At 34.8% G+C, this 22846-nt stretch overlaps 1 protein-coding gene across 7 annotated transcripts in view; it reads left to right on the forward strand.

Annotated features, from left to right (window-relative positions):
• The window catches only part of CEP290 (centrosomal protein 290), a 118124-nt gene that overhangs the window by 56640 nt on the left and 38638 nt on the right, over nucleotides 1-22846 (forward strand). For all 7 annotated transcript variants that reach the window (XM_036301405.1, XM_036301407.1, XM_036301406.1 and 4 more), the window contains 13 exons: nucleotides 2179-2290; nucleotides 5134-5339; nucleotides 6378-6529; nucleotides 7984-8095; nucleotides 8766-9221; nucleotides 9918-10082; nucleotides 11745-11852; nucleotides 12062-12196; nucleotides 13683-13949; nucleotides 14672-14779; nucleotides 15390-15589; nucleotides 18771-18984; nucleotides 20118-20255. In XM_036301405.1, coding sequence (XP_036157298.1) covers nucleotides 2179-2290; nucleotides 5134-5339; nucleotides 6378-6529; nucleotides 7984-8095; nucleotides 8766-9221; nucleotides 9918-10082; nucleotides 11745-11852; nucleotides 12062-12196; nucleotides 13683-13949; nucleotides 14672-14779; nucleotides 15390-15589; nucleotides 18771-18984; nucleotides 20118-20255 — 2373 coding nt within the window. The remainder of the gene's footprint in view (nucleotides 1-2178; nucleotides 2291-5133; nucleotides 5340-6377; nucleotides 6530-7983; nucleotides 8096-8765; nucleotides 9222-9917; nucleotides 10083-11744; nucleotides 11853-12061; nucleotides 12197-13682; nucleotides 13950-14671; nucleotides 14780-15389; nucleotides 15590-18770; nucleotides 18985-20117; nucleotides 20256-22846) is intronic.

Here is a 22846-nt window from a genome sequence, read left to right on the forward strand (position 1 = left end):
ATAACTAAAGCATAATATGCTAATTAGACTGGACAGGCAAATGACCTTCCAGACGTCCTTCTGGACAAAGCCGGGGCTGCGAGGGCGAGCCCCTTGCACGAATTTCGTGCATCGGGCCTCTAGTTGTGTTATATGTTAGCTTATTGCCCAACTGCTTCACTGAAATGCAAATTCTAGGATGGGATTTGTTTACCATTGATGTCTAGTGTGTAAAATACCTGGCATATAGTAGGCATTTTATCCATTAAAAGAAAGAATAAATGAGCTTAAAATAGACTACGAGCCAACTTCTACTTTTATGTCCCCAGCCTGACTTCAAAGCTGTCTTCTACTGTGTGAAATTACCACTTTACAACTAATATTTCAAGGGGTCTCACATTTAATATATCCAAAATGAACTCCTGATGTCTATTTTTCTCATAGTCATTCCTATTTCAATATGTATATGCCATATTAGGAGTTCAGTTAGTTAAAGGCAGATACCTTACAGTTGTTCTCTAGTCACTGTTTTTGCTATCATTTTTATTTCCCAAATGTAATTAATTCATGTATATCCTCTTTTCTCCTTCTTTACTGCTATTACCCTAGTCTAAACCAGCATCATCACTCATCTGGACTTTATAGTATCTTCCTAATTTCTGATTTTTCTGTTTACCCCTTTATTCTCTACATTGCATCCTGGAATTGTTTAAAACTTCCTCCTTAACATTTTAAACGATTCCCTTTTATTTATTAAGTTAAATTCCAGTTCGTCATCTTGACATACCATGCCCTGTTATCTTTTTGTTGTTGTTCTTTTTTTTTCATTTGTTTTATTTTCATTGTTTTAAAGTATATTTTTATTGATTTTAGAGAGAGAGGAAGAGAGAGGGATAGAGAGGTAGAAACTTCGATGACAGAGAAACGTAAGTCATCTGCCTCATGTGCTCCCCCTACTGGGGATTGAGACCGAATGTGCCCTGACCAGGAATTAATCCAGTGACTGATTCATGGGTTGATGCTCAACCACTGAGCCACACAGGCTGGGCTATTTTTTTTTTAATTTTTTCTCTTTATTTTGTGTGTGTATATCTCCCTGTTATTTTTCCAACTTTATCTTATTCCACTCTTCACTCTTATTTTTTTCTCACTATGCTCAAGTCCTCTGGCACTTCAACATCTTTCTTTCCTGCTTTAGAGCACTTGGGTTCACCAGTATATCATTTCATTCTATGGCTGCTTTCTTGTCAAGACTGGCCCCTTCTCATGTCTTCGGTCTCAACTTAAAAACCACCTCTTCCATGGTTAATACCTTCTTTATCCACTCTGTCTAGACATGCCTCCTTTTATTATTCCCTGGGTCCATACTTTGTTTCTTTCTAGATCTTGACATTTTAAATGATTTGTTGTTAGTTTGCTTACCTGTTTACTGTCTGCCATCTTACACATCCTTCCCAATACCTGCCATACATACATACCCACAGACACCAAAGGTCAGGCCTTTTAAGGCCAAAATGTTTTTTGTTTCTCTTCACCATTAACATATAGTACCTGTCACTGATAACATGCTAGGGATGTTCGGTGACTATTTGTGTGAATGAGGAAGAAAGCTCTAGTGTGTGAAGGTTTTGAAGCTGTGAGTATTCTAGCTTAACCAAAGGTACATGGCAGCCTCTAGGGCCACATATTTGATATACAAGATTTTGATTATTTTAAAATAATGTTTTATATTATACTAGAGGCCCAGTACACAAAATTTCATGCACTGGGAGGGTTGGGGGGGGGGGGTGTCCCTCAGCCATCCTGCACCCTCTCGCAGTTCAGGACCCCTCGCTCCTTACCGCTCCCCTGCAGCAGAGTCACCACTGCCTCGCTCGCCAGCTGTGAGCCTGGCTTCGGGCTCCCCCCCTGTGGGAGCGCACTGACCACCAGCAGGCAGCTCCTGCGTTAAGCATCTGCCCCTGGTGGTCAGTGCACACCATAGCGACTGGTCGTTCCGCCCTTTGGTCCTTTTGCATATTAGGGTTTTATTATGTAGAATATGTATAAACCTAATGTGTGAGAACTTCTAATTTTATTAAAAAAAAAAACTGGATTGTAAGTTTTAGGAGATATTATATAAAGTTGAGATAATGTCATTTTTGGGGTAGTAGTCTGAATTATAATGTATTTTCTCAATGATGTTTCTGTTTTATTCAGTGTGAAAATGCATCTCTAAAAGAGCAAATAGAGTCTATAAATAAAGAACTAGAGATTACTAAGGAAAAACTTCACACTATTGAACAAGCCTGGGAAAAAGAAACTAAATTAGGTAAGTGCTATGACTCTAATAATATAAAATGATTTAAGATCTAATAGAGAATATTTTGCACTTAAAGTTCTTTTTCTATACCACATGGAAAGGAAGTATTTTGATAAAAGTGAATTCTCTATGTTACAGTTTAATTTAGCAGGCAGTTGAATAATATCTTGGACTAAACTCTACCAAAATTTGGTTTTTAGTTATAAAATTAGATTTGTTCCAAATAAAATCATATGTTAAAAAACAGCATTTTCTGTTTTGAACCATTTAACAGTGAATACTGGTGATAATTTTGAAATACCTGTATTTTAATGAGAGTAATATGAGTTCTTTCACTATGTATAAAATTTTACAATATCAAATAGATCATTTGATATTTTTAAGATAAAAGTTTAGTATATAGCATCAAAAAATTAAATTTATATTACCCATAGTTCCACCACTATATTGTAATTTTTTGTATAACCTTGTGTACACTTAAATATTGCACATTAAATTATAATAAACATACACTATATTTATTTAGTAGATGTCAAACTATTGCTATGTTTTATTCATTATACTTTTAAATGTTTATGTAGTACCTTTCTGTGTTCGAGTGATTACATCACTAGCTTTTCTCATTTCTGTTATTGCTTGTAGTGCTACAGTGAATATTCATGTATATCTAGCAGATGTTATTGTCTCCGAGGGTATTAAAATATTTGTTGCTCCTGCTAGGGTTTCCATATTAGTTTTCAATAGGTTATCTTAGTTTATAGCATTTAAATCATTTTATCTTGCTAGCATTATGATTTATAATTTTCAAATAAATTTGCTGCTTTGGTTAAGGTCTTTTCATGTTTTTGTTTTCTAGACCTTAGAGCTCTAAGCTGTGCAAACTTTCTGTTACTAAATACTAGAAGAGCTGTGTTATTATATTGGTAACTGAGATATATAGTTTACAGAGACCTAACAATGGGAAGTCTAAAATAAGCTACTTTTAGAAATGTAAATTTTAATTCATTAAGAGATTTAAAGCGAATTGATTTCCATGTAGCTTCTACATGACAGAAGATACCATTTAAGATATAAAAAGTGTATTACATAAAATATTAGTAAATTTTCTGTTTATTTTATCCTATCTCTTTTTAATAAGGTCTGAATATCTTTAGAAATTTCTTAATTTTCAAATACCTTCATCTTTCCCATACATGGCTTTATGTCATGGAAGTTTAAAAGCTTTTCTTAATTTCTGTTGTTATATCTTTGTTTAAAAGTGTCACTTTATTAGGTTTTATTATCCAGGAGTTTGTTGATGATGGGTTGTTGTGGACTACCCCCTCTCTCTAAGAAAACTCCAAACACAAGAATGTACACATGGCTAATCTGCTGCAGCCCCGGTGATCTGCCTCTCTTCATTAGCATAGTTTAGCACAGAAATGAATGATGAAGGGGTTTTATTTTCTTTGTATATTTATATTTAGAGCTTTCTTTTCTTTCATTCATGGTGTTAAGGGTTGCCTGGACTGATTTACTAACACTTTTAGCTTCTTCAGTAACTGTTACTGTTAGTTATTTATCACTGCGTACAGTAGCTATTCTAAATTCATTTGTTTAAAGATACATACAGAACCAAATGAAGTACTTTTTAAAAACTGAGGCAGACACCAGAACTGTTTTTTTTTAAATAATATATGTCTTTTTGCAAATTCATTTCTAAAACTCAAGCTTATTATTAGTGTTATGAATTACTACTTAGTTTCTTAAAATAATTGATTTCCCTGAATATATTATTAATTGATTCTCCAAAAATATAAAACACTGTACCAAATTTGTTTTTTGTTTTTCTCCTGTAGTATGTGGGTTATGCAAATCAAAAGTATTAGTTTTCTCCTTTTCAGAAAACAACTAAGTAATTAATGGTAATCCTGTGTGATGACTTCTCATGGTAATTTTTTTTTTTATTTTGTTCTCATTTGATTTAACCACAGACTTTTATGTCCAAAGACAAGCCATATCATATATGTATTATATAATCTTCGATATACAAATATGCATATATGTATCTATAATATTGATGAGATTAATAACCAGTACAATAATTTAAAATATTTGATATTCAATGTTTACAAAGGCCAAGTAATACTCATAGTTAAAGAAGATATTTGGTGAGATCCCTAAATTATATGGCTTCATATTTTACTTTCAGTTTGACTCCATGAGACTTTAAAATAAAGTCACTGCATTTATATTCACAAAATAGTGTTGTTTTATTGAGTTGCTTCTTATACCGTTTTTCTCCTTTTAGTTACAAAATACACATATTTTCCCTTTTTTGATTCTCTGCCTGTGACACCATCTACAGTATACCTTTTACATTTCAATAATTCCATGAGGAATTTTTTCTCCTATTAATGCTCACTTGAGAATATTTTTCTATTGATTTTAGAGAGTATGAGAGAGGGAGAGAGACAGAGAAAGAAACAGTGATGGCAGAGACACATCAGTTGGTTGCCTCCCACAAGCACCCCAGCCAGGGCTAAGGATTGAACCTGCAACTAATGTATGTGCCCTTCTTTGGAATCTAACCTGGGACCTTTCAGTCCTTGGTTGAAGCTCTATCACCTGAGCCAAACCGGTTAGGGCGAGGAATAGTTTTTGTTATCATTTGAATGATGAAGAACCTAAATTCCAGAGAGATTAAATGGGATAGGCAGCCGGTAGACAGAAAATAATAGAGCTATGACTGGAATTTGGATCTGTCATAATTTAAAAGCCTCGTGTTATCCCTTGAACATAATGTCTAAAATATCTAGAATATAATTTTGATAAGAACAGCATAAGAGTAACTTAAATATTGTTGTATACAGGAAATGAATCTAACATGGATAAGACAAAGAAATCAATAACCAACAGTGAGATTGCTTCTATTTCAAAAAAAATCACTATGCTAGAGATGAAGGAATTAAATGAAAGGCAGCGGGCTGAACATTCTCAGAAAATGTATGAACACATAAAGACTTCATTAAAACAAATGGAAGAACGTAATTTTGAATTGGAAACCAAATTTGCTGAGGTTCGATGTTACCGTTTTTATCATGTAATTGGAAAATAAGGAATTAGTCATGGTAGACATTGTATTATGTAAGAGGTTTGTTTGTATCTCTGAAGTAGCATATTAATATAGTGCTTGTGTTTTATGTAATGGATAAAAATAAAAGATGTTTTTAAATGTTTATAAAGAAAGCAAATATTTTTTGAGAATGAGTTTTTATTTCTCACTAGCATTACATGATTAGATTTAATATGCAGAAAAGTTTATTTGCTTAATAATGAAATGCCTTTCCACCCATTCATTTAACAAATATTTATTGAGTGCCTATTTCATTTCAGACACTGCATAAGGAGTTATAGCAGGAAACAAAATACCGCAAACAGCAATCCATGCTCTCAGAGACTTTATATTCTAATACAAGGTTTTAGACTTTTTTGACATGTTCAGAATAATTAAAGTGGATGGCAATAAATAGAGTTTACAAAAATTCAGCAATTTATGATGAAGTAGCATTCATGTAACATTTGTTTTACCTTGAGAATTAGTATAATTTTTAAAGCATGATGTTGTTTATTTTACTGTCACTAAATATATATTAAGACTTTAACTCATTTAGATTATTTATAGGTTATATAATTAAAGTAAAATATAATAAGTGTACTGCATTCCTAGCAAATTAAGAATATCAGAAATTCTGATATCATTGGGTTGTGAGCTGCCTAACATAAATGACTTTATGTGGGTTGGTATATAATCAGAGTTTGCATAATTTGTTTCTGACTCTTTCCCTCTTTACCCTTTTCAGTCTATTCTTAATACCTCACACTCAATTCAGTATCTGGATTAATGCAAAGCAAAGAGGACTGCAGTATGCTAAAGCTAAATTAAAAGGAAAACCTTTTTGGGGTGGTGGTGGGTGCACGATGGAGGAGGTCAATGGGGAAAAAGAGGCATCTGTAATACTTTTAACAATAAAGATAAATTTAAAAAATAACAATAAAGGGAAATCTCTTCAAAAGCTGATATATCTGAATATTTTTTTTTGTTATTTTTTCTTAGCTTACCAAAATAAACTTGGAAGCCCAGAAGGTGGAACAGATGTTAAGAGATGAACTAGCTGGTAGTGTGAGCAAGACAGTAAGTGATGCTGATAGACAACGGATTCTAGAATTAGAGAAGAATGAAATGGAACTAAAAGTGGAAGTGTCAAAGTGAGTGCATGTAACTTTTTGTTCATTTGATTAGATGTGTCTATTCTAATTTGTCTTTAAGAAACCTAATTACAGTGATACAGGAGTAATATTCTTAGTGGCAATTAATACTGGTTTCCTTTTAAAAGAATATGGTTAAATAATATTAAGTAGTTCTTCTGCATATTAAATAATTTGGGGGGAGGACCATTAATTTATTTAAACTGAAGTTTTTTCACTTTATTAAGGAAGGAATAGTATGTCTTTTATCTGTATAGAAGGTTACTGTGAAAATATAATAAAACATTTCAGATTTTGGTTCCATTTTGGGTATCTACTATGTATACTGTGCTAGGTATTGAACAGATGTTAACTCATACAATTACACTTACTAACCCTGAAGTAACATTGTTATTTTCATTTTACGTGTGGAAACAGTTTATTTGCTTAGAACACAAAATATATGTAAGGTGTAAATACTCTGTGCCAGTAAATACTGTGTAGTCACTCTCCTTTGTAATCATGCGTTACTTCAGTGGAAAAGTGTGAGGATCCCAGTTGGGGTGGTGAACACACAATACAACATACAGATGATGTCTTACACAATTGTACACCTGAAACCTATATAATTTTGTTAACCAGTGTCATCCCAACAAAATAAATAAATAAATAAATAAATAAATAAATAAATAAATAAATAAATAAATAAATAGAAAAGTATAAGGATCCCTGAGTTGATCTGTCAAGTACAAATAATTAGTGAAAAAGGTTTTATGGCCTTTTGTAGTTATAGCCATTTTTTGGAGCTTTGATATCCTTTTGGGAATATCAGTCATTTCTAACCATTTTCACTGTGAAGAATACTTCTTTTTAATTCTTCCTTTCATCTCATGCACCTTACCTTTTGAAATAAACTTATATTATTCATTTTAATTAATTATATTGTAATTCATTATTATATTTTAATTAATCAAAACTTATAGAACTGTTATTGAGAACTTCTAATCAATATGAGGAAACCTAAGTTATCTGTCACACGGAACTAAAATTATTTCAGCCTACAGTAAAGTGCATTTTACTTTATCTGTGTAGTCTTCTCATAGTAGTCATAGGAAATCTAATAAATTACCATAAAGCCCCCCCTTTTATTGGCCACATACATTTGGAAAATGCTATATATGTATAGTTTCAGATAATTTTCACTTTAAAACTTCTCAGAATATTTAATACGATACTGTGTATTATGAATTTTCAAGGGAGGATGGGTGTTGAAAATGGAGTTTTTCCATGAAACATATGTTAACCTCTCAGGGCATTGTGTTTCATGAAACAACTTCGGAAACTTTGCTTTAGCATTTCATATGAAGAAGAGATGATGGAATCTAATGGCTTTTCCAAGGCTCTAAAAATTTGAAATCCTGGTATTTATTTCCTTAAAAAATGTACCTAATTGTTTCTGAAATATTACTTCCTAGACTGAGAGAGATTTCTGACATTGCCAAAAGGCAAGTTGAAATTTTGAATGTACAACAACAGTCCAGAGAAAAGGAAGTAGAGTCCATCAGAATGCAACTGTTAGACTATCAGGTATGCACAGCGTTGCTCTTCTACATAGATTTTTTCTTTTTTCTAAATTCACATTAGATATTGGGATGATTTTATAGTTTTAACTAAAGAATATATCAAGGAGGCTCATATTCTTGTTAATTATAGTCTGATTAGGTTACAACTTAATGTGAAAAACCATAATACAGAAAAGCATTTAAATGCCTATAAATGCATTGTGCTGACTGCTGATCAGAGTTAAGACAGTGAAGAGAAATAGTAAGCCTTTCATAACAATATTTTCTCTTATAGCTTTTCACATATTCTCACATTATTTTTTTAAGAATTAATAAAAAAGAAAAAGAAATGCGTGAGGATCCCTGAGTTGATCTGTCAAGTACTAATAATTAGTGAAAAACACTGTACACATCAGTATTATAGTTTACATATGGAAGTTAAAAAAAAGCCACCGTAATATCCCAACTGTTACTTAGCCAGTTGCCAGATTTGGATTTTACACATATTTGATTCTGTTTTTCTGCTGTTTTTGCTTTTTAATTTTTTGGTAATTTGTCTTAAAGCAAGGTTAGATTTTTATAGGATCTCATGTAGCGCACTTTTAAATGTTTAGTAAATTTTGATATTAAATTCATGATAAATTTCATAGGAAAAACTTGAAACTTGGAACAAATATATGCATTTTTTATATTAGGCACAGTCGGACGAAAAGGCACTAATTGCCAAGTTGCACCAACACCTTGTCTCTCTTCAAATTAGTGAGGTTACTGCTCTTGGTAAGTTGGAGTCAGTCACATCAAAACTGCAGAAGATGGAGGCCTATAATTTGCGTTTAGAACAGAAACTGGATGAAAAAGAACAGGCTCTCTATTATGCCCGTTTGGAGGGGAGAAACAGAGCAAAACATCTGCGCCAAACAATTCAGTCCCTGCGACGCCAGTTCAGTGGAGCTTTGCCCTTGGCACAGCAGGAGAAGTTCTCTAAGACAATGATTCAGTTACAAAATGACAAACTGCAGATAATGCAAGAAATGAAAAATTCTCTACAAGAACGTAGAAATATGGAGAACAAAACAATGGAGATGGAATTAAAGTTAAAGGGGTTAGAAGAGTTAGTAAGCACTTTAAAGGATGCCCGGGGAGCCCAAAAGGTAAAACAGTGATTTTTAAATTAAGTATTTCCAGAAGAGTTACATAATTTTAAGTTCTTAATATGTACCTATATGAGAAACATTTAACGTATATTTTAATTTATTTAGAATTTATAAATTAGGGGTTTTGCCTATTTGAATGTCTGTTTGTGAAAATTAAATGAGAGTCATCTAAGCAATGGTTTTAGTAGAAGTACTTAGGTTTTAAAATAACAGAATTTTAAATACTCTTAAGAAGTTTATATATTAATAAAATACTAATTATAATTTTAAACATTATAGTGCTTATCAATTCAATTCTACTCTTTGTAATCATTAGTTGTTTAAAATTTACAAGTAGTAGGCCTGCATGTATTTTTAATATAATTTTGTTTTAACCTTTTTTTGAAGCAATTAAGTGAAAAATAATTATCTTGCAACTAAACTTTATTCTCTAGGCTAGAAATATAGGGTGGCCCAAAAAATGTATACACAATCTTTGAATCATTATAAAGGCATTGTTTATTAAAATACATTTCATTTTCAAAATTGAGCTATCAGCTGTTAAAGTGTATATACATTTTTGGGGGACACCAAAATAATTTTATATTTTATTTTATTATAGTGTCTATTAATTTGAATTAAAATCATTAGGGTATGGAGAAATATTTATTTATATAGTATTGACATTTGTATGTATAATTTATAAATCTTTAGGTAATCAGTTGGCATATGAAAATAGAAGAACTCCGTCTTCAAGAGCTTAAATTAAATCGAGAATTAGTCAAGGATAAAGAAGAAATAAAATATTTGAATAATATAATTTCTGAATATGAGCATACAATCAGCAGTCTGGAGGAAGAAATTGTACAGCAGAACAAGGTTTCATTTTATATTTATTTTGATGTTTTGTTGCTAAGATTTTCTTTTTAAAAATATTTTTTTATTGATTTCAGAGAGGAAGGGAGAGATAGAAACATCAATGATGAGCGAGAATTGGCTGCCTCCAACAACCCTGGGCGTGTGCTCTGACCGGAATCAAACCATGGCCTGCTAATTCATAGGTTGATGCTCAACCACTAAGCAACACCAGCTGGGCTGTTGCTAAGATTTTAAACATAAGAACAAACCTAACCGGTTTGGCTCAGTGGATAGAGCATTGGCCTGTGGACTCAAGGGTCCCAGGTTCGATTCCGGTCAAGGGCATGTACCTTGGTTTCGGGCACATCCCCAGTGGGGAGTGTGCAGGAGGAAGCTGATCGATGTTTCTCATCGATGTTTCTTAACTCTCTATCCCTCTCCTTCCTCTCTGTAAAAAAATCAATAATATATATATATATATATATATATATATATATATATATACACACACACATATATATATACATATGTATATATATATAAAAGAACATTGTATAAGTGACTACATCACTCTCTTACTTGAATTTAGCTTCCATTATTATGGTATAAAATATTCCAATTTCTGTTTTCTAAACCATTATACAAATGCATATTTATTTATGTTGAAACTATGAAACTAGAAGCCTAGTACATTAATTCATGCACGGGCGGGGTGGGGTGGGGGGGTGTGGGGTTGGTTTCAGCTGGCCTGGTCCCAGTTGGGGTGGATCAGGGCCAGGCCTGCTGGGGGGAGGGGCTGTGGATGGTTGGCTGGTGGGCCCCACCCCAATTGGGGTGGGGGGCCAATCGAAGGTCAGCGGCCAGGGTAGGGGCCATGGAAGGTTGGCCGGCTAGCCCTACCCTCAATAGGTGTGGGGGGGCCGGTTGGGGGTGGAGCTGGCTGGAGGGAGGGGCTGTGGGCCAATTGGGGTGATGGGGGCTGGGGGAGGCCATGGGGAGGGACAGTGGGCTGGCCAGCCCTGCCCTGCCCTTGAATGGGGGTGGGAGGCCGATTGAGGGCCGGTGGCCTGGGGGAGGGGCCATGGGTGGTTGGCCAGCCGGCCCTGACCCTGATCAGAGTCAGGGGCCAATCTGGGGTGTGGCCAGGTGGGGGAGAGGGGCTGCAGGAGGTTGGCTGGCCAGCCCCACCCCAGAATGGGGTGGGCGGGGCTGGCCAGGGGAAGGGGCTGCAGGCTGATCGGAAGTGGGGCTGGTTAGGGGGAGGGGCCATGGGGGGTTGGTCAGCGCCCCGCCCTCCATGGGGGTGGGAGAGGCCGGTCAGGGGCGGGGCCAGCTGGGGTGAGGGGCTGCGGGACTTGGCTTTGTTTACTGTTATGCTTGCATCGCCTAGAATAGTGATTGTCATATAGTACATGTCATTAAATATATTTTGGATAGATAGGTGGATAGATGGATGAATAGATGAATGCATGGATGGATTAAAATCCTTACTCCATATCTGCCTATCTCTTTGATGGAAAGATACTTTACCTCTCTTGAGTTTACTTCCTTTCCCCATAAAATAATAGTAGTGACCTCAAAGGGTTGTTGTGAGAATTAAATAAGAAAATGTATGTAAAAATTTCTGTTGTTTGCTTGGTGAGTGTTTCTATGTATGTCTGATGCAAAATACCTTTTTTTCAGTTTCATGAAGAAAGGGAAATGGCCTGGGATCAAAGAGAAGTTGAGCTGGAACGTCAACTAGACATTTTTGACCGTCAGCAAAATGAAATACTAAATGCAGCACAAAAGGTCTGAGTGATTAATTCTATTTGCTACTCTGTAGCATGGCCTATAATGTTAGCCATAGTAATGTTTTCTAATGTCAGAGATGGAATTTTAACTTTCTTTTTATATTTCAAATATAAGTGGGCTTTAACCATGTCTTGTCATATAGTTGTAAAAATTAATGTTCTTTCCTTCAATGCTACAACTGTTTTTTTTAATGCTATTTTTAATAGTTTGAAGATGTTATAGGATCAATGCCAGACCCGAGCTTGCCCCTTCCAAATCAACTTGAGATTGCTCTAAGAAAAATTAAGGAGAATGTTCGAATAATTCTAGAAACACGGGCAACTTGTAAATCACTAGAGGAGGTAATTAGAAAAATTTGCATTTTGATTAGTATATTATTGGATATGTAGAATTTTTTAAATGAGTAATATATTTTAATGAGGACGATGTATAGAATGATGAATCTGTTGCTAGTTTTACCCTCCTTTTCTACTCTCCCATAATGCTTGTAATAGGCAATAAAGAAAAACAGATATGGCTAATTAGAATTAATTATTCATTTAATTACTACTTGTTACTTTGGGGCACACTAATAGTTGTATTGAAACAAAAAGAACATTTGTAGTTTTATGAGCAATATATTACCTTCTTTTGTATGATCAAGAATTGTTTTCAGCCTTGTTTATTTGAAGTGTACGTTGTATACTCTGAATCAGTTTCAGTTAATTCCTTTTGTGTGTGGTTAAAGGGTTTGAAGGAGAGCTAGAAATTAGTACTTGTTTCTTTAATGTAGGCCAGTGGTTCTCAACCTGTGGGCCATGACCCCTTTGGGGGTCGAACGACCCTTTCACAGGGGTCGCCTAAGACCATTGGAAAACACATATATAATTACATATTGTTTTTGTGATTAATCACTATGCTTTATGTTCAATTTGTAACAATGAAAATACATCCTGTATATCAGATATTTACATTATGATTCATAACAGTAGCAAAATTACAGTTATGAAGTAGAAACGAAAATAATTTTATGGTTGGGGGTCACCACAACATGAGGAACTGTATTAAAGGGTCGCGGCATTAGGAAGGTTGAGAACCACTGTTCTAGGCCTACAGCTTGATTAAGAGGATCAAATATCTCCTTTATTTAATTATATGGAAAGTAATTTAAACTGAATATGATTTCATCTTAGTTTGCATCTAAATCTATTGTAAATACATTTAAAAATAATTTTGCTAGTAAAATTGTATATTTTTAGTCGATTGAGGACACTTAGATTTTCTTCAGTAATTGTAAGATTTATCATTTATGTGAATTTTCATTGAGTTACTGCATTTAAAATATCTGCCTTAATCCTATTGAATAGGCAACACTTTTTTTTCTATTTTGTTTTCATAATCCACAGATTTTATAATAGTGATTTATTGACTTGAGCCAGTAAAGTTCCAATTTTTATACCCAGCTGATTTATGAATTACTCTTCTAGTGCTTTGATAGTCAATGGGCTGAAGTAAGAGGAACAATTTATTACAGTTTTTTTCCAAATTTAGCACCACCTCACATTTCTAGTTCTAAAACTATAACATCTAAATAAAGTACCTTAAATTTCATTTTCATAATAATTGTTTCTTAACACATGCAATAGTCTTACAAATAAAATATGCATCCAGATAACTTAGCTGTCACATAAAAATATCAGTTTAACTTTATTAATATCTTTTAGCTATTTTAAGTATGTTGTGAAAAATAAAGGGAAACTCCTCTCTAAACTTGTAACTAATTTAAAATTCAGATGAAACATTTTAAAAGAAAAAATATACTTTAATAATATGATTTGATCATTGCAGAAGCTAAAAGAAAAAGAATCTGCTTTACGGTTAGCAGAGCAAAATATTTTGTCAAGAGACAAAGTAATCAACGAACTCAGGCTTCGTTTACCTGCCACCGCAGAACGAGAAAAGCTTATAGCTGAACTAGGCAGAAAGGAGGTAGAGCCACAGTTCTATCACACATTGAAAATTGCTCAGCAGACTATTGCAAACATGCAAGCAAGGCTGAATCAGAAGGAAGACATGTTAAAGAAGTATCAGTGTCTTCTGGAAAAAGCCAGAGAGGTAATTTATTTGTTTGTTTGTTTGTTTGTTCTATCTATCTATCTATCTATCTATCTATCTATCTATCTATCTATCTATCTATCTATCTATCTATCTATCTACCTACCTACCTACCTATTTAATGCAAATATTATTCTGCCCTGAAGTGGTAGTGCATTTCTTGCCTTTCAAATGATTCTATTTAGGAATTATCACTTTCATGTGATTAGATTACAGATCTGTCAGAAAAACTGGCAGTGTATATATGTGAATCTTTCCCGTATGGATTGACTAAATCAGGAATAGCTGTCACAGAGAAACCATGATAATGAAAAATACCAGCTGAATTTATGATATTGAAAAATACCAGTTGAGTTTATAGGTCAGAAAGTTAGAAATCTGTCTCACTAGTAGTAATAAGTGAAATCAGATTTGCTAGAACTTTGGTGGTGGTGGACAGGGGAAATCTGCATTTAAAACGTAAAAATTTTTTTTTAGAAACAAGTTAAAAGTTGATAGGTACATATTATTCTAATATTAAAATTAAATTATGATCTAAGGCTGGACTTGTCAACTTGAAATGTGTACTAGTGAAAATGCATACTGGTGTAAATATATGCATGCAGATATTCTTTCCCTGTCTCAGGGATTTTGGAAGATTAAAGATAACAGATATTTAAGATTCTAATGTGAATTTATTTAAATCACTATTTAAGATATAGTTTTGATTTTCTATAAAACAGGAGCAAAGAGAAATTGTTAAGAAACATGAAGAAGATCTTCATATTCTTCATCATAAATTAGAACTACAAGCTGATAGTTCACTCAATAAATTCAAACAAACAGCTTGGGTAAGAGTCTAAGAACTTTGTTCTATTCTTTACAGTTTTTTGAGATCGTATACTTGAAAATTTAGCTCTCTTTTTTGGGGGGGTGAGGGAATAGAAGCCACCCTATTTTTTATTTTTTGCCAGAATAATCTTATGAAAACACAACTCTGATCATTCTTCCCCCTAGACTGATGCTTATTAAATCTTGCTTATCTGTAGCCATGTACTAAAAGCCTTCCATGATCTGACCTCAGTTTTTGTTTTTGTTTTCAAATTTTGCTCATTATAACTGATTTTCATGTTCTGAATTCAGCTTATACTTGGTGCTGATCTTGTCTTCTGTATGTGTGAAATGACCTTTCATCTCCTAATATGCAAACCTTATCATCCTTGAGCCTTAACTCATTAATTCAAAACACATTTCTTGATACATCACTACATGTAGGGACTTCGCTAGATACTGGGAATACAAAGAACCCAATCTCTATTAACTGTTTTCTTTAAGCTTTCATTGCTTATTAAATTTTAGATTAGATATTATTTTTGATTATTTGAGGAATGCATTAAAATTATGGAATAAGCATTGCATTGAATTATACATGTTTATAGCTAATTTATTCACATTTCATAGGATTTACTAAAACAGTCTCCTACTCCAGTTCCTACCAACAAGCATTTTATTCGTTTGGCTGAGATGGAACAGACAGTAGCAGAACAAGATGACTCTCTTGCTTCACTTTTGATAAAACTAAAAAAAGTGTCTCAAGAATTGGAGAGACAAAAAGAAATCACTGAGTTAAAAATCAAAGATTTTGAAAATACCAAATTACGGTAAGCCTTAGAAATGTATTATAACAATAGGCAAATAGTAATAATGATATAATGAGGATAAACCTGTTTTCTATGTGCACTGTTCTGAAAACTTTATGTATATTATCTTGTTTTATCCTCAGGACACTTATGACATAGGTCATATTCTCCCCATTCTTCACATAGGAAACTAGGCTACAGGGAGGCTCAGTTACAGGCCTGGGAGCAGGTGGAAAAGTCAAAATTTGAATCTAGTCAGTCTAGTTTCAAGCACCAACCCAGAATCTTGTCCAGAATCTTGTTTTTAACCTCTATGCTTCTGTTTCATCATCTGTAATATGGAAATGACAATATTTAACCTGGTTCCTTCAGGATGATTATTTGAAGGCCAGATGCTCTTATATAAGAAAGTAATTTCAAAATTGTAAAGTAACAAATAAATATAAAATTTTTGTTATATGCCTATAACAATTCCTGGCACACAGTAGAGGTTCAGTAAATATTTGTTGTATGAAAAATTAACTATTTTTTTTTATTATAGTGACAGTAGAGGGTTCACGGCATTCATTCTCTGCATTAGAGATTTTAAACATTGCTCAATTAATTTATCAGAATATAGATTTTTAAACCTAAAGTAGATTTATAGTTATGTATTTTATAATCATTGTAGAACTAACTCTCTGCACCTTGATTTCTTATCTGAATAAATGAGAGAGCTGAACAACTTATAGTTGCATTCCAGCTCTGAAACTCTTACTAGAACCTTTTTGACTCACTTATCCAAGATGCGTCTAACAAAATAAACATTATTTTTGCTTTAGTAAGAAGCTACCACTTTAAAGAGATTATTCTCTAAAAGAGAATTAGCAATAGCATATGGTGTCCTTTAAATCAAATTTTCCCCATTCTATTAAATTTTATAACTGAGATGTTATTTTGATAAAGTAAGTCTCTGTCATGTTTTAGAGTATAAAGTTGCTTCTGCTTTTCAACCCAATCCCTGGGTACAGAAAATAATCATCTTTTGAAATTACCTTGTATATGTAATTTCTTTTGCCAGTTGAAATATTTGAGTTAGTTTTTTTTAGTCATGTCATTTTAGTGTAAAATTATACTTTTATCCTCTGTGTGCAAATTGGTATTATTGACAGAGAACATTAAATCTGTAGAAAAATTTTGTAAGAGTTTATTAGAGTTTAATTTGAACTGAACATATGCCTGGAAGCAAGATCTCTATAGACAGAACAATGCTTCCCAGGACAGTTTGCGGTTTCTTTTTTGCATTTGGAATTAAGGAAAGAACGGCAAGGAAGATTACATGAAAGGTGGGAGAAAGCAAGGCAGGGATTACGGAATAATAAGATTGTGTGCTCTCTTCCAGGGGTCTAAAAAATAGGCCTTTCAAAGGTTTCTGAACTTAGATGTACAAAAACAATGGGCAGAGCTCGCTTGGAGCAAAGATAAACCTTTTACTAAAGAAGTTAAAGTCTCTGGAGCATGGCTACCTACCATGACCTGCTCAGTTAAGAATTTATAATCAGAGCATCCTGAGGTTATTTTCCATTAGATTTATTACAGTATCCCTTTTTTGTCCACAGTATGCATATTTTAATGTCTTAGAAGTGTATAGAAAATTATAGATTCTTGTGTTTTCTTATGACAAGTTTTTCTGCTGAAAACAACAAGCCTCAGAGTGTTTAACACTTGTTCATAATTTAATACAATCTTCTCTTTGGTCAAAGTTTAATTTATTTGTATCTCCATATTGCTGACACTATTAATGCAGTGTTTAAATGCAAAGTGAACTGGATATAATTTAGTATGACTTATTAAAGATGAATGAACAATAGGATTAATCACATTAACTAAGTCTGCTGATAGTATCTATTTCCATGTCTATAGATATAAGTATTATAGATGTAATACTAGTGACTTTGTAACCATAAACAATAATACATGTAATTTCTGTGAAAGTGTACATTTTGTCTTTGAATAATGACAATATAGAGCAGTGGTTCTCAGCTGAGGTAATTATTGCTGCCCTCCTTCCTCCGGGGACATTTGGTAATGTCTGGAGACATTTTCCATTGTCACAACTAGGAGGTACTATTGGCACCTACTGTGTAGAAGCAAAGGATACTATTAAACACCTTGCCATTAATGCAGAGGACAGTTCATAAAGAATTATTCAGTCAAACAGTCAGTAGTGCCATGATTGAGAAACCCTGATCAGAGGAAAGTCACATCTTGCCTGGCACATGGTATTTAAAGTGCTGTATGTTCATTTTCTGTATTATTTGTCTAGAGCAGCGGTTCTCAACCTGTGGGTCGCGACCCCTTTGGGGGTCGAACGACACAGGGGTCGCCTAAGACCATCGGAAAACATATATAATTACATATTGTTTTTGTGATTAATCACTATGCTTTAATTACGTTCAATTTGTAACAATGAAATTGGGGGTCACCACAACATGAAGAACTGTATTAAAGGGTCACGGAATTAAAAAGGTTGAGAACCACTGGGCTAGAGTCACAAAATTGCTTGATGCAATCATTACCAAAAATAGTAGACAGAAACTAGAAAGAAAAAGTATGTTAAGTTTAAGAGTGGTCAAGTGGAATAAATAAAGAATTGCATTTATTTGGCCCCAGTCAGTGTTGTCCAATAGCTGAGTGCCAACCAGGAGGTCACAGTTCGATTTTGGTCAGGGCACATGCCCATGTTGTGGGCTCGATCTCCTGATCCCCAGGGAGGGACGTACAGGGGGCAACCGATCAGTGATTCTCTCTCATCATTGATGTTTCTATCTCTCCCTTTCCTTCCTCTCTGAAATCAATAAAAATATATATTTTTTAAAAAGATTAGGTTGTGCCCTGACCGGTTTGGCTCAGTGGATAGAGCGTCAGCCTACGGACTCAAGGGTCCCAGGTTCAATTCCGGTCAGGGGCGTGTGCCTTGGTTGCAGGCACATCCCCAGTGGGGAGTGTGCGGGTGGTGGCTGATGGATGTTTCGGTCAATGTTTCTAACTCTCTGTCCCTCTCCCTTCCTCTCTGTGAAAAATCAATAAAATATATATTTTTTAAAAAGATTAGGTTGTAAGAATATTTAGGACAAACGTTTGCTTTTATATAAAATTTTTGTCAATCAAAGTGTTAATTGCAGCAACCACTTTACTGAATACATATGTTTGCTGATATTAGGCTCCAAGAAAATCATGCAGCTGAAGTGAAAAAAGTGAAAGCACAAGTAGAGGATTTAAGGTGCCTTCTGGCCCAGTCCCAAAATGACTTACAGAGTTTAAAATCTGAACTTCAGGCTCAAAAAGAAGCAAATTCAAGAGCTCCAACAAGGACAATGAAAAATCTAGTGGAAAGGTTAAAGAGCCAATTATCCCTTAAAGAGAAACAGCAAAAAGTAAGTAACAACATTGTCAACATTCAGGAAATACATGTGGTAGATTGCTTTTAGAGTAGAGTTGTAAGAGATGATGTTATCTCTCTCTCTGTTGTAGGAAAAAGTTTGAGCCTCATTTTATGCTATGAAGTAGGGTTTGTTAAGATAATTGTTTTAAACAGCCTGATTTGTGGGTTATTTGTAGAAAATAAGAGGAGATCTTATTTTATTATTTCCTTTCCTTTTCTACTGGGATTTTATGCTACTGTGAGGCTATTTTGAACAATTTAAATAACTGAACAATTTTGAAAAATTTGGGGATTAGTTGGGGGATATGACAGTGAATAAGAAAGGCTAAAGAAGAAGGTTACAGCCGAAACCGGTTTGGCTCAGTGGATGGAGCGTCGGCCTGCGGACTGAAAGGTCCCGGGTTCGATTCCGGTCAGGGGCATGTACCTGGGTTGTGGGCACATCCCCAGTAGATGTGCAGGAGGCAGCTGATCGATGTTTCTCTCTCATCAATGTTTCTAACTCTCTATCCCTCTCCCTTCCTCTCTGTAAAAAATCAATAAAATATATTTAAAAAAAAAAGAAGAAGAAGGTTACAGAGATACTTTTATGAAAAGAAGTTGGTCACTGGGTTATCTGATTAGTTTTTTAATTTATCAGATTTGATATATTCAAATGTCTTAGAAGTTACTGTTGTTTTTCTGTGCTAGCTCAAGTAATTTATTGGCAAATTCTAAGCCCTTTTTTAATCTTGTGACTTTCCTAATGTACTTAAATTCAATTAATTTCATATGGAAGTTTGTCTTGAGTAATTTGGATAAATACCTAAATTTGGATATTTGAAACCAAAACATACCTGGTTTTTATAATAAAAGTTTCCTGATTTAATGCTATGTTCCCAAACTTATTAATGTCAAGATTTTGAACTCTCATACTCAATTTTAAAATAATTGAATTCAGTTACTAAAGGAAATTTATTTGAAAAAGTTGGGTTATTAGTTTGTGATTATATTTGCTTAAACATATGGCATTTTAGGAAAATAGTTGAAAGTAATAAAGCCTACCTATATTTAGTATTATATATTGCTCATATAAAATATCAGATTTTCCAAAAAAAAAAGTGGTATATCTGTTATAATTTTTAGGCACTTAGTCGAGCACTTTTGGAACTCAGAGCGGAAATGACAGCAGCGGCTGAAGAACGTATTATTTCTGCAACCTCTCAGAAAGAGGCGAATCTCAATGTTCAACAGATTGTTGATCGACATACCAAAGAGCTAAAGGTGAACATCAACACATTTATTAATATTAAAAATCCTGATAATTCCATTAGAAGAGAATCCACCTTTTTTTGTTAATAATAAGTATCTTTATTATACTTATTATACTTTATTATACTTTATTATACATCTTGGAATTAGCAAAATATAGGCTATTATAAGCTACTCTTCCTAATAGAATTAAATTTAAGAAACATTTACATATGATTTTTAGTGTGTATATTTTTTTTTTCTTTCTTTTGCTATATCAGAATTTTCTGTCTGGTTTTTGCTAGTTTATGAGTTAATTAGCTTTCCTTTTTTATCCCCTGAAATAGTTTATGAGAATCATGTAGTTCTTGACTTTTAATCTGTAGAGCTACTTGGCTCTGAAAACTATTTTTGAAATTATTATTTTGGGGCAATGTATTTTATTATTTTGTTACCTGACTGTTAGGTTTGGTAGTTTAAACTTTTTTCCCCCCAAAATATATATATTTCATAATGATTTTTAAATTTCTTTACGCAAGTTTCATATACTATATTCTAAGTAAAATGAAAAATCTTTTTATATATTGTTTTTGTTTATAATTTTGACTTGCTCTTTGTTTATATGTATATGCACTTCATTACCATTAAACTGTATAATGATTAGATTTTACTCAGACTTTTTAAAATAAATTTTTTTTTTAAATATATTTTATTGATTTTTTACAGAGAGGAAGGGAGAGAGATAGAGAGTTAGAAACATTGATGAGAGAGAAACATCGGTCAGCTGCCTCCTGCACATCTCCCACTGGGGATGTGCTCGCAACCCAGGTACATGCCCTTGACCGGAATCGAACCTGGGACCTTTCAGTCCGCAGGCCGACGCTCTATCCACTAAGCCAAACCGGTTTCGGCATTAAAATAAATTTTTAATATATTATTGACTAAGGGCCCAGTGCACGAATTTGTGCACCTCGAAAGGAACTGTGGGCTGCGAGGCTGCGGTGGGCACAGGGCGGGTCTCGGCCCATCCTCTGCGCCCCCGCCAGCCCCTCCCAACGTGGCCCCTGGTCTCCTATCTGCTGGCAGCCCTGCTCCCACCGCTGCCGCTCCCACATGCTGACAGCGCCAGCCTCACTCGCACCTTCTGATGATGCGGAACAATTGGGGCCGGTGCCAGCAACGTGTGCAAGCGGGACCAGTGCCATCAGCAGGTGCGAGCGGCGGCTGCCAGCCCTGATTGCCCCTCAGGAGCAGGGGGAGGTGGAGAAGTCCTCAGGAGCAATCAGGGCCTACAGCCGCTGTTTGCACTTGCTGACGGTGCTGAGTGATTGGGGCCGGCGCCAGGTGCCGGCAGCAGGTATGAGCGGCGGCTCCGGCAGCCAGTGCAAGTGGAGCCAGCACCAGCAGCAGGTGTGAGTCTCCAGCGGGACTGTGGCATGTGGGAGCAAAGAATTTTCCGTAACGACCAGAGGCTCGCCCCAATGACAGCCACCAGCGCCCCGCCTTGGTCTGGCGCCCCTGCTCACCTGCTACACCATCCACTGCGGCCGACGCCCGCCATGTTCTGCGTGTGCCCCCGGTGGTCAGCGCACATCATAGCGACTGGTTGTTCGGTTCCGCTGTTTGGTCTCTTTGCATATTAGCCTTTTATTATGTAGGATTTCAGAGAGGAAGGGAGAAGGAGAGAGAGATAGAAACATCAATGATGAGAATCATTGACTGCCTCCTGCATGCCCCCCACTGGGGATCAAGCCCACAACCCAGGCATGTATGTGCCCTGACAGGGAATTAAACGGTGACCTCTTGGTTTATAGGTCAATGCTCAAGCACTAAGCAACACCGGCTGGGCTTACTCAGATTTTTTCAATCTTCCATTGCACCTATCAAGATTATGAGCATAGTCAACAGTAAAAATCCATTATTTAATAATTATAAATAAGTAATAACCCTGTGTTAATGTCTTCTTTAATACCTTTCTCTTTTCCTGTAATGGCTTCTCAGAATTCTTCACATTCTTCAACTCCTTTTCCTCAAAGCTTAATCTAATTTCTCCGGGAAAATTTATGTTTTTCTCCTAGCTGCATTATATACTACTCATTTCTATGATTATTATTACTAGCAATACTTTTTGCCTGCATTAATTTACTCAAAACATTTTTTAAAATATTTTTTTATTGATTTCAGAGATGAAGGGAGAGGGAGAGAGAGATAGAAATATCAATGATGAGAGAGAATCATTGATTGGCTGCCTCCTGCATGTCCCCCACTGGGGATCGAGCCCGCAACCTGGGCATGTGCCCTGACTGGGAATCGAATTATGACCTCCTGGCTCATGGGTCAATGCTCAACCACTGAACCATGCTGGCCAGGCTCAACAAAATATATTTTAAGTACCAGTATTTCCATCACTGTTAATGTATAGGACAGCAAAGACCTCCTTCCTATGTGTACTTTCTTAAGCATATTGTCTAGTATTGCCAGTTACCCTTTTATGTCTTGTCTTTACAAAGTAAATTAGAAATTAATTCAAATCAGAGATTTCATTTATACTATTCTGAAGTTTCATAGTGTTTAAAACACTGCTGTATACCTTCTACATTGTACTTGTTTCTTTAATAAATTTG

The sequence above is a fragment of the Myotis myotis genome, unplaced genomic scaffold (genome assembly GCF_014108235.1).
Source record: "Myotis myotis isolate mMyoMyo1 unplaced genomic scaffold, mMyoMyo1.p scaffold_m19_p_3, whole genome shotgun sequence".
Classification (NCBI taxonomy): domain Eukaryota; kingdom Metazoa; phylum Chordata; class Mammalia; order Chiroptera; family Vespertilionidae; genus Myotis; species Myotis myotis.